Source organism: Apteryx mantelli, chromosome 4 (assembly GCF_036417845.1).
Source record: "Apteryx mantelli isolate bAptMan1 chromosome 4, bAptMan1.hap1, whole genome shotgun sequence".
Taxonomy (NCBI): domain Eukaryota; kingdom Metazoa; phylum Chordata; class Aves; order Apterygiformes; family Apterygidae; genus Apteryx; species Apteryx mantelli.
This window is the reverse complement of record NC_089981.1, coordinates 64,551,226-64,563,579: the sequence shown is the minus strand read 5'-3', so window position 1 is coordinate 64,563,579 and position 12,354 is coordinate 64,551,226. Positions and strand designations below refer to the sequence as shown.

At 46.3% G+C, this 12,354-nt stretch overlaps 1 protein-coding gene across 7 annotated transcripts in view; it reads right to left on the bottom strand.

Moving 5' to 3' along the window:
- IFT43 (intraflagellar transport 43) overlaps positions 1-12,354 on the bottom strand; it is a 50,349-nt gene that overhangs the window by 12,007 nt on the left and 25,988 nt on the right. For all 7 annotated transcript variants that reach the window (XM_013940562.1, XM_067296839.1, XM_067296840.1 and 4 more), the window contains 2 exons: positions 5,026-5,058; positions 4,460-4,506 (listed from right to left, as the gene is read on the bottom strand). In XM_013940562.1, the coding sequence (XP_013796016.1) occupies positions 4,460-4,506; positions 5,026-5,058 (80 nt within the window). The remainder of the gene's footprint in view (positions 1-4,459; positions 4,507-5,025; positions 5,059-12,354) is intronic.

Below are 12,354 nucleotides of genomic sequence, written 5' to 3'. Positions count from 1 at the left end.
GAAGAGTTTGGTATTTTATGACTGTGAAATCCTGGTGCTGGATATCCTGTAAGGGCAGGCTTCCACCTGACAGGCACACACCACTTCGCAGCAGATGCATGGACCATTGCACATGCCCACTTCCTTCTTTTTTCTTTTTTTTTTTCCCAAGCAAGTAATATTAACCTATGATGGCGCTTTAAAATATTTTCTATGGCTCCTGTTGTGCACAGAGCCTGGAGTCCCGTCCTGTTCAAACGCAAAGGAGCTGCCAGCACACCCCAGAAGGGTAAGAAGTCCTTCTAAAGGTTTGACATTGTATAGAGACATCTCATTGTCAGCTCTGCTTCCTCAAGGAGGCTTCCCAGCAGGCAGGAAGGGGTTTTGCCTTGAGGGCACAAATCTAGTGTCTGTCTCCTGGCAGCTTCCCTCACCTGCAGGTCAGGTTTGGGTTGTCTGTGTAGCATAGTCAGGCTTCCACTTCAATCAGCTCTCTCATTCACACACACTGCCTGCTTTAAAATAACAAGCTGTTGTTCCCACAAACAAAGAATCACACATGTCACATCCCCATCCTCCAAGAAAAGCCCCTGTTCCAGGAGCTATGCATTCCCTGAGGAACAGAGGAAAGGAGGAAGGGACTTCTGAAGATGAGGGAGCAGTTCATGGCGGGAGGATAGCTGGAAAAGAGATGACAATCTTATCTAAGAAGCCCCCACTACAGTGCTGCAGAGAAAAGTCCAAGGGCAATGTAGCGAAGAGATAGGACTCTGGGGGAGTGCAACTTGGCCAAGCAGAACTGGTGGGCAAGCAGGGAACAGAGGAAACTTTCACCCAAAATGATAAAGCAGGTTTTCTGGTGGGGAGAGGGAGAGAAATGCCAGCTCTAAAAGAAGAGGCAAGAGTATTCCTTACCCAAAAGGAGACAGCTCTTTCTAGCTGCATGTCAGAAAGACACACAGAAGTAGAGGAAAGACAAATGAAATACCTAAGCAAAGTAAAAACAGAGACTCTGTTGCCCTGCTGGAGAAAGAAACAAGGGGAGGGGGAAGCCTTTCAATACGAATTCAGTTATCCTGTCCTCCCTGCCATCAGCATAACAGAAAGTAGTCTGCACTTGGGGGAAGCTCCTGGTTGCTAGAGAAAGGGAGACAGTGCTCTGCAGATAGCACTTTTTTAATTCCACTGATAGCCTCATATCTTGCATCTCATGCAGCTTTTCTGCTGTACAAGCTCAGCCCCTGCTGCCCATTTCCCCTGTTGACATGGACAGAAAATTAAGCAATTACCCTGAAACTCTCCTCTTTCTGATTGCCCAGATTGCTACATACACAGCATTAAGCCCCCAATTGCCCCTGGACAAAAGTGACTCAACCTGGTCTGTCCTTTAGGAATTAAACACTTTTTTGTTGCTGGTGAAGGTTTATTATTCCCCAAGTTGTGATGTATTAAATCCTGTTAAAGCAGGTTTCCCATGGTGCAGAGAAGCAGAGCCCCACCATGCCAAGGTTCAGTTGGACACAGAGCAACCTAGCAACAGTACAGTATTCATTTGCTATGCCCATGTACTAGTATATACCAGTGCATGTACAGGAGGATGGGCACTGAGCTCAGAACAGATGCTGTAGAAAACCTCAATATTCATCAACTGGATGCAACAGAGCCACAGCTGGAAAAACAGTGCATTTTTTTAAAAAGTTCTTCCAGCTTGGAGTTTTATAAGAGCAAATGGTGGTTCCTGTTGAACACATCTCTTCGCTTTCTTGTAACTCAAAACTAGCTCCTCTTTAAAGTGGTCCTGGACTAGCCTTTATGAAGAAGAAATAGGGATTAGAGAAAATGAATTCTGAGCACAGCCTGAGCCAAGATACTTCACTGCTAGTATTTCAACGGATTTTATTGCGCAGTATGGATGACTTGCACTTTCTGGGCTTCACTGGGCAAATATAAGGAATGGTTGAAATTGCAGATGGTTCCATGCATGTCCATCCACTCACTATCTTCCATATTACTTTGGTCTTCCCACAAAGCCCTTCCCACAGTCTGAGAAGTGACTGTCTTCCTCTCCCAAACTCCCATGGAGATGAGACATCAGATGCTATTTCATGCATAGGATGAATGGCCTGGGGCAGTGACAGAATTCTACTTTTATTTTATTGCTGTAACTACAGAGCATGTCAAACCCCAAAGTCTCCACCTGGCTGTAGAACCTTCCCTCCATTCTCCACAGGCAAAACTGTGGGCTCTCAGCAGGGCATACTTTTTCTTAATACTTCCTCCAATGGACTCCAAATTCTGAGCCTCCTCATGTTAGTGTCATATAAATAATTACAACTGAGCACATTTTAGATACACAAGGCTTTTTTTTAAGGGCACATAGGATCATCTTTCAGTCTTCTAATAAAAAGGTCATATGGGGGACAAACAATGTTAATGGAATTGTACAGCTAGCTTTCTAATAGGTTAAAGGAAGACGATCCAAATGCATTCGTTGACAGCAGCAATCATTAGACGACCACGCCTGTTCATATTAAGGCATACAAGCTAACACATTATGCAGCACAAAATGACCATGACCCATCCTTGGGGAGCCATACAACAATGTCTTGGGTTTTGTGTGTTTAGAATCTGAGCTTCCCTGTTACAATTAAGGACCCAAGCCCAGGTGCAGTTCTGTGCCAAGAAGGCCAATAAGACTCAACACAGCTACAGCATGGTGCTCTCTACCTTCTACACTGTATTATTTATTTGAATCCTTGTGCTTATTCACTGAAGTAATTTTATTCAGGTTCAGGACTTCATGCGTCACTTTTCCTCTCCGCAATTGCTGAGCCCACACAGAGAACCCTTCTCACAGAGTTAACCTGTTTAACCTCCCTGTAGAAACATGACCATAAAGATGCAATGTACTGGTCATTTAGAGATTCTCCATGAGCAAAACAGATCCACAATCCAGTGTATTTGACTGTACCAGAAACTGCCTCAAAAGGAACTATAATCAGACTAGAAGGATCTTTCTTCCAACATGCACACATAATCCAAAGCTGAATTTTGGTTTGTCAACAATCCAAAACCAACTGTTAACTGTAGGTTAGCTACAGACAAATAAGTGAACTGCATTATGACTTATCATGCCTTCATTCCACATTCTGTATCAATTCTATTCTGTATTTATTACCCAAGGTCTTGAAGCATCAAAAGTCACATGCTGCAAACATGTGGCAAGCATTTTTATGCCCGGTTAGCAAAGAAAGTTATTATATTCTAAATAGAAGACAAAGGTTCAACAAGAAGGACAGCACATATGTGAATAGTCAAGGAGCTGTTCAGAACAGACTATCAATCAGACTCAGTGATATACACTGAAATTTAAGCCCAAGAAACTTCCCAGGGAGGAATTAAGTCTATTCCAAAGATGCCAATGCTACAAAGGTGCCACTTCTGGCAGTCATATGTTACAATGCTTAATCTGTCTGCAAGACCCAAATAAGTCTTCTATTTAGTCTCATTAACCATACTGATGTCTGATCCTTTGTGACTCCTGACAATTCTTTTGATGCTTGGTGATATTTTACAGATGCAACTTTTTATTCACTCTAGAAAAATCTTAGCCCTTGAAAGTTGAGGTAGCTCCTAGAGACTTTAATGAGTTTCTGTGCTCTCCAAAGTTCTCTGTATCCTGGCTAGAGCTTGTCTAGAACTTCATACTGTGGATTTTTCCTGACATTTCTCTTGGCTTATCTCATCCTAGAAGAGCAGCTGATATATACTGTGAAGAAAACTGGCACTAGGTCAGGAGCCTGGTAGATCTCAGAGCAGCCTGTACAGGGCTCAGATGGGATAAACCACCAGTATGTTTGTTTAGCTTATGATCTTTGCTTAGGGCAAGCAGATTTTTAAAATGAAGAATTTCGTCAAGTCTTTATCACTCTAAACTGAAGAGCAGTGAGAGCTGGGGTATCTGGTGAGAGCAGGATAAGGGGCCCCAGGAGAGCAGGGTGGGTACTTGTCCTGATGGGCACAAGATAACGGTGCTACCATAAAACAGAAGATGGGCTTTCAGTGGAGCTTACTATCACCTAAGCTGGGGAACAGCAGTGATTTCTTTCCCTGCTCTTAATCATTTATTGGTCTTTTAGCTTCTTTCTTTCCTCAGTGCACTGTTCTTCTGGAGGTAATCACAAAGAAAAACATGTCCTTGACCCCTTCCATCTTCCCAAAGGTGCTTTATCATTCTATGTTAATGAAGAGCCAGATTTAGACCACAGGTTTCATGTCCTCATCCTCCTTACCATCTCCCTTGCTCTCTCTCTCCCATTCAGCAGCTGGAGAGACATCAGCAGCTCCTATTCCCCTGTTTGTTTACCCCAGGGTAGCCCATTTCCTTGCCATTTCTTACAAGATGCCTCTCTTCACTTTACTGGAGCACCCCCAGACAGGCATGAAGGCATTTCTTGCAGTTAAGTAGGTGGTACCTTACCTCCTCCATCATCTGATGCCTCTAGGCTCTGCTGCCTGAGATGACGGCTGCAAGAAAACATAAGGAGGAAAGAATTTCAAATACATGCCCAGAAAAGCTATTTTTTGTGTCTCCTTTCTCCCCATAGGCCTAATGACCTGTCAAATTCCCAAGTGTGCCCAGCCTGCAGACTGACCTTCTCCCACACCCCTCATTGCTGGGCTCAGCAGAAATCTCAGTTCAGAGTGCTTAAGCAAGACCCCTTGAACATTAGACAAATCCCTAGGCTTTTTCACACTGCTGCAGATAGCAGGGCCTAGTGGAAAAGGGGATGCTTTCCACTTCTCCTTCCTTCTGCCATATGGGAGTGACAGAGCCATCATCTACTCCAAATGCAGGGAACCACAGAGTCACAGCCCTGTCCCATCCCAGGACACATCACAGGCATTCATGCTAGGCTCTGCACCCCTCCCAGGCTCCAGATCTTGGTATACAGGTGTGCAGAGTCGCATGCCCCTGCTCCATGAGGTCAGATGTGAAAGCTGTTGAAGTCTAGTTTGTCTTCCTTAGCGACAATAGAAACTTACTCTTCTACTTCTTCTGCATGCTTTCTTCCTGACCTGCAAAGCAAGGAAAGGCCTATGCTCAGAAGGGGTTCAAGAAACAGAGAAAAAACACATCTGTCCCCACAACGCTCTCATTATGCAAAACAGTTCCTAAACCCAAGTCTGGTATAACACATTGCACCTTCAAAGAATGCTGAGTGCAACAGATTAAAACAGTGAACACTAAATCAGTGCATCAAAAAGCCCCTGAGTGCATCAGATTAAAGCAGAACCATTTGGGTCCCAAAAGATAGCCAGGCCCAGAAACAGCGAGAGCCATACTCCCTATTTTTTGAGTTTCACAGATACTTTTTCATCCCCTCTGCCATGAGCCCTACCTGAGTACAGAGGTCAGTACATGAAGGAATGATGAAGATGCTATACTCTTTCCACCTGCCCCTGAGAGATCAACAGGTCCTTCCTGCCCCTGGTCCTGCACAAAGATTATCTGTCTGCCTTCGTAGGTTAGGAGCCCCACCTGAGCTGGCCAATTTCGGGTCAGACCAGCTGTCGCTGCAGTAAATCATGGTTGATCTGGCTGAGTTAACAGGAGTTCATAATAATAATGTGGGGGGGAGGCACTGGCAAATGGCTGCTCTCTCACTCTCCACCCCAGCAAGCCCAGAAGTAATTCAGTTCCGAATAGGGACGCTTGTTCAATATTCAAAATGTAAAACATGGAGGTTGCTGAACCAGCACTTTGAAAAGTTAATTAAATGCCAGGTCTCTTTTTAGCAGATACTCCATCACTCGCTGATTGCTTTGGCCATTTTGCAGAATGAAGTTTCAACTCTGTGCATTGGGAATAAATATTCTCCCCTCTCTTGAAGTCAGGGTGTCATGACAAGGAATACATGGGGCTCTCACCTACCACATGCAGTGTCCCGGGACACACCATGAGGTAAGATAAATTGCCTCCATTGCCTTGCACTGTTTCTTTCAAAGCACTTCCATGAGATGGGGCAGGCTTCTCCTCCTCATCTGCTCTCCATTCTAGCAGGCCACAATCCTCATCTAACTCTCCTGTCAGTAATCCGCTCTTCTACGAGCAAGGAGCAGGGCACAGAGGATGTCTAGCTATGAGGAGAAGAGAGCGCCTTGTCTCCACTGCTCTCCCTGGAGCTAGCAGTCTGTGAGAAGCTAAAGATTAGACCAAGTCAGTGATCTGAGCCCAACAACATGCACTGCCATCAGTGCAGATCAGAACTGAAGCCACATAAGTGACATCTGCATCTGAGTTTTGAACTATATCTGCACACTTCTGTTCATCACAAAAAGACAGAAGTATAATGGTGTTGGGGAATTTAGGAGAAAGCGCTTTCAGTGAGGAGTAATTGTCCACTTCCATCCTTCTCCCCAGAAGTAGTGCAAAGTACATGTAGTGAACCCTTGATAGTAAGGAGAGGGAAAGGAAGGACTCCAGGGGGCCCCTCACTGGCTCACACAGGAGACTCTGAAGCTGAGAAGACAGAGATGAAAAGATGATGCAAGATTTGTCCTATTTCATCCCTTCCTTCTGCCTACACAGAACAGCTTCCCACACCCTGTCTTCAGAGCCTTGCCCTCTCTGAGTTGAAACATCCCAAATGATGGGCATTTCTATCCCTTCCCTCAGGAGGCAATCCCATAGCTTTGCACAGTGGGATCACTTCCTGGAGGTTCAATCTAAACTCTTCTTAGCATGATCTATTACTCTCGATAATTGTCCAGCCCCAAATAATCCTTTTACTCAGTACTCCCACTCCTTACATCCTTGCTCATCTCCTGTCCTCAGGAAGGAGTGAAATGCTCCACATGTTTATACTTCCCAGGAGAGGGTCACTATCCCCATAAGCAGTTTCTGTTTCTTTCTCCTGAGCTCCCTGTCATCACAGATAACCAGGTGGCCCACAGGGAAGGCAGTCATACGTTAGTCCTAAAGGCAGAAACTATTTTACTCATGTTCCCAGTCTTAAAGCTTTCCCAACTCTCTCCTGTCATGTTAGAAAAGGACTCATTCAGGGCAATAAGAAAATATACACCATGAGAATTCAGCTTTGTGATCTAGATGATTCCAAACCTTGACAACTTTGCCAGGGTTCCCAATGGCCCTGGCTTAGGTTTAATCTTCTGTCTCCCACTAACATCTGGCTTATTTTTGCATTGATGAATAGCCACAGACCCTTTCACCTAGGAGCTGTCTGTGGAAGATGAACTGCACAATTTCTAGAAAGGGATTTGCCAGGCTAGATCTATAAAGCCTCTGGCTTTTTAGGAAACAACATCAAGCACACATTTCCAAACTCCTAAATGAAGGCTGAGGGCTGCAAGTTCCACTGGACAATCAACACCTTTCACACTAAAGTGGAGAAAGAGCTCTAGTAGATATAACAGCATTTTAGAAAGCTGTCTCCTGGCAGCTTGGCAGGACTGAGGAATTCAGACATAGGCATAGTGATCAATAACAGATGAGGTTATTATTTACCTTTTGTACTGTAGTACCTCTAGACTCAGTGTTCACAGATTAGGGCTACCTGTTATACTACCTGCAACATGTAACGAAATGCTAATTCACATCCCAGGATACTTACATTCTGATGGAACCAGGAATTTGGATAGTTCCACATAAAGCTGGACTAAGCCCAGTGACTTAGTACAAAAAAGAAGCAATGATAAGAGTGGAGAACAGGGGGGAAAATTTGACACTCAACAATTTCATACTTTGTACAGTATTTTCAGACTTCTACACATTTCCAGAATGCAGTTTCAGCACTCCCAAAACTATCTGCAGATACGCCAAATAGCTTTATTTCATTGTGAAATAGCTGCAGTTTATTGGAAAAAAATCAAAAAAGAGAAGGGGGAAATAGTACTGCCCCCTTTAAACCTAGAGACCAGGTCTTAGACCATTCTCCTGTTAAATTAGAACATAAGTTCAGTTCCCTTCTCTCTCTAGGACAATCTAAAGCCCCACTGTCAGCCTCCCCAGAAGAACACCCTAGTCCCCAGATTACAGGATACAAAGACAGCAGCGGGTGATGCCAGTCTCTTGTGTTGACAGAACTGTGGTTTATGTGGAGCAATTAAATAACAATGGAATTAGAGCAAGAGCTACAAATGACAGGAGAGTTCAGTGGTTTGACTGCTGATCTGTGAGGTGAGACACCTGCACTAAGGATGTGTGTTATGATTTGGAATAGTATCATTTGATGAAACTAGCATTTCAAACCAGCTGATAAGCTCACAGGTGGGGAACTATCTGGGAAATGTGGCATGAACCTCCTGGGGCACAGGAAGGAATTGCATGTTCCAAACTCTCAGTGGCTTTGATAACTGAGCTATTAGGTAAAGACCTAATGCCCAGCCTGCCATTTCCTTCCCTTTTCTTACAGGGCCTTAAATCCAAAGTTTTCCTTTAATTTAGTTCAATGCCAATTACTTTTTCATTCTTTGTTTCAGTTTGGAAAATAAAACAATATATTTTTGGTTTGCTCCTGCCTGATCTTTTGCTTGTTTGGCCCAATTGCATTACCTAAATCTGCCTAACCAAATCACCCAGACAAAAAAAGAGAAGCTTTGCACTGTGCTGTAAAGTTAAAAGCTACAGATACCTTTACTCAAGTAAGGACAGTCCTTACCTTATCCTGGGAACAGTGCTCAGAAATGCACTTGGTCTAGCGTATTATACACCAGCCATCACCAGTTTTTGTCAAACAGCCATACCGCTATTCCTCTCCTTTCTTCTGATAAGCCCATTCCTTCCTGAGGGCCAAAGAGCATGGACTGACCCTATCACCTGGACAGCTCCATTTAAAATCCCTTTCACTGCAAGGTTGCCTGTGCTTCCAAACACAACCAAAATCCTAGAATATTCCCACTGGCTTTCACCAGCTGCCAATCCCCTCTCTATTTCAGTGGACTGAATAGCTGAGAAACTGGGCAGAAGACCCCCAACAGACCCCGCGTCCCTTTGTTATGTAACTCTTATCACACAACGACTGTTTCTCTCCTTTGTGTGTGCTGGGGCAGAGGGTATAAACCTGACCTCGCTCTCAAAGGCTGCCTTTGCTCTCTGTTCCAGCCAGCAAGAATCATCCCCCTGTATTAACAAGAGGGGGCTGAATCTCAAAAACCAGACTTCCCCACCACCACCAGCCCCAAAACACAGCAGAACTGCCTTGGAACTTCCTGCAACTTCTGTGCTGAAGGGTGAAAGGCAGTTCTAATGTAGACATCATCTCTGTTAAACTGTTTCTTTCTCATTTAATGGACTACCACGGAGATCTAAATGGAGATAAAGTAGCAGGGCTCAGAGAACAGCCAGGATACTATCTTCATGCAGCATGACAATGTTCAGTGGTTAATTAGACACCGTTAACCTATTTTAGCAGGGGACATAACTGGGATGAATGGGGGGAGATGTCCTTGAAATCTTTTATTGTCCACAGCTCAGGAGAGCTCTAGTCACACTTGTATCCTGCCCCAAGCCACAGCCAGGTGCCAGGAGGCCAGTGTGCAGGGTCTCAGGCACTCCACCACACACCCAGGGAGGCATGAAGGGGTGCGCTGGACAGCTAAGGAAAAGGGAAGCAATTATGGTGGCTTGTTAAAATAAGTTTTGGGGTGGCCAGACAAGAATGCCAGGTCTAAATGTGGCAGAAGCAGAGGTTGAGGGACAGAGAGGGCTGAAAGCGCAAGCCAGGTCTCCTCGCCTGGCCCAGGCGCTCCCCTCGGGCGGGCAGCTCGTGAGTCGAGAGCGCTGTTTCCCCTGCCTCCCCGCACGGCCCGGCCACAGCTCGACTCCAGGGAGGCCCAGGGCCCTCCGCGACCTCGGGGCAGCGAGGGGCCCTGCCACATCACCGAGGGGCAGAGGCCACCGACGGGCGAGGCGGGGCCGGGGCCGCCGAGCAGAGGGCGCAGCAGGGGGCCGGGCAAGCGGGGAGGGCGCCGAGCGGCCGCGGGGCAGCGCTCCCGGGGGCCGCCGCCGGCGCCGCGCATCGGCGGGCCCCGGCCGCCCTCTGCCGGGCCGCGGCGGCGGCGCGGGGCCCCGCGGGGGGCTCCAGCCGCCCGGACGGGGGCGCTGCCAAGCGAGGAGGAGGGCGGGCAGCTGCGCTTCGCAGCGGGGACGAGCAGGAGCTGAGCCAGCTCCCGGTCCCGGGCTGACCCGGGAGGGTGGGCGCGCCGCGGCCGGGAGCTGCGAGTATAGCAGGGCTGCAGGCCGGGAGCGAAGGGTACTTACAGGGCTTTGGGGGCAGAGGAAGAATTTCTTCTGTCTGTGTGTCAGCTTATTTCCTGGCATGTCTAAACCACTTCTCTTTTATGAATCACGTGGAACCAAAAAACTGCTTCAAGCTGCCCTCTTGCTAAAAGAATAAGATGTAAAAAAAGGGAACGTCCTGATGTTCAGAGATACATTTTGTTTTGAGAGCAGAGTGATCAAAGAGAGAGCAGAGAGATGGGTTGTGTGTGGAGGAAGCTAATCACCAGCCAGCATTCTGCCTCTGCTTCCAACCAAAACCATACCCACCCCAACACAGATTGCTTGCCTCAGCCAACAGGGAGACATGAGGCCTTTGCCTCTAGGGCACAAACTGCGACTCAAGTCTAGGCCAGAGAAAGAAAAAAAGAAAAAGAAAAAAAAAAGGCCATTACACTTTCTTACTCAAGTATTTCTTATAGTGCCTATCACCGCAGTGAGTGGGCAGTGAGCTACCCGTTGCAGCTTGTTCAATAGCCTGAGGCATGACTAGTACCACATCCAAAATGACGCATGAGTGTGAGCTGATCAGTTCTCCCAACTCTCTAAGTGTGGGTCTTGGTCACTGCTTGTTTGCTGAGGCATAGGGAGAGGAAAAGATTCATCAAAGCCATACACAAAGCAGAACTGCAGCCCTCACTGGAAAGCACTACCACAAACTATTCTCAGCTATCCCATTTCATGTTCCTTGAGGCTCTGGTCAGTTAAGTTTCTACGCCTTCTCCCTGGACTGTGACAGCCTGGCAAATGCAGGTTTGCCTGGATTAAGTCAGGGAATTAAATCTTTACATTTTCTAAAATCAAGGCAAGCTTTGCCACTGATTTCAGCAAAGGCAGGATTATGAAAAGCCTTTCCTTCTTTCATGAGAAGTCACCTCACAGTCGTCAGCTTCCAAGCCCTGGGGCACATGGATATGTCTGTATCTCCACAATGGGGTTTTGGGCAGACACACATTTTTTTGAAACTGTAATGGTCCCACAGACCACTTTCTGATCCTCACAGGCTCCCTGGGGTGCCTGGACCACATGTTGAATGCACTGCCCTAGAGCACTGCACTGGAGGAAGAAGGATGCAGCGGTGAGCAGGCACGCTCTGTGGGACAGGATTTGACAGACACTGTGGCTAACCAGCCCCAGCTGAAATGGGCTTATGAGGTACTAATCAATCTCTTGTTGAAATGTTGTTTTTTCTCTTCATGTCCTAATACATGGGCTTGCTTAACAAAAAAAAAAAAAAAAAAGCAGGAAAGCTCTGGCAAGCAGGACTTTAGGAACTGGCACGAATGAACGAGCTGACAGACAGAGGTCATGGAGGTCACTCAGTCTCAGCCTACTCACTGCATCATCCCCGTAGCAGATGTTCCCAGGGTTCCCCCAAGCGCTCACTGGTAAAGAGCTGATCAGCAAAGCTGTTCAGAGCTCCCACTGAGCAACAGAAAAAACAACACTCTGTACAAATTCCTGCTGTGTGGGAAAACAGTGCAGCAGTTTCTAGAGGTATCCACCACACGTCTTCATTCCCTGAGAACAGGGGCTCCTATCCAAGTGATCGTGTCTTCAGCCTCCAGTAACCACCAGGGCCAACTCTCACACCAAATGGCTATTGAGGTTATAGAAGCATTTCAGTTTCCATTTAAAGGGAAAAACACATAATATAAAACACTCTCCTGATTCTGAAGGACCTGGCCAAAGATTTTTTACTTGTGATTGGCCTCACTGAAAACCTTTAAATGAAAAGCACAACCAAGAACTAGATACTTATTAATGCATGGCACCTTGTGCTGTCATCTGAGAGCCACAGCTTCTGAAAGAAGATATTTTTAGAATATGGATTCTAACTTGAGAATTTTGGAAGGGTTTATGGGGGGGGGGGGTAGAGGGAAGGGATTTAGGGCCAAGCAAATACATCAGGTCATCTTAGGCCTCCTTCCAAAGGTAAACTGCACTAAGCCAGACTTCACAGCCTATTTAGAAGTGACCTACAAAGACCAGACAAGTTTTAAGCTTTGGCTTTAACAGATACAAAAGGGTTGAAAGTTGCACATGTTCTTCAAGGTGGGGTGGTGTTTTTCTTA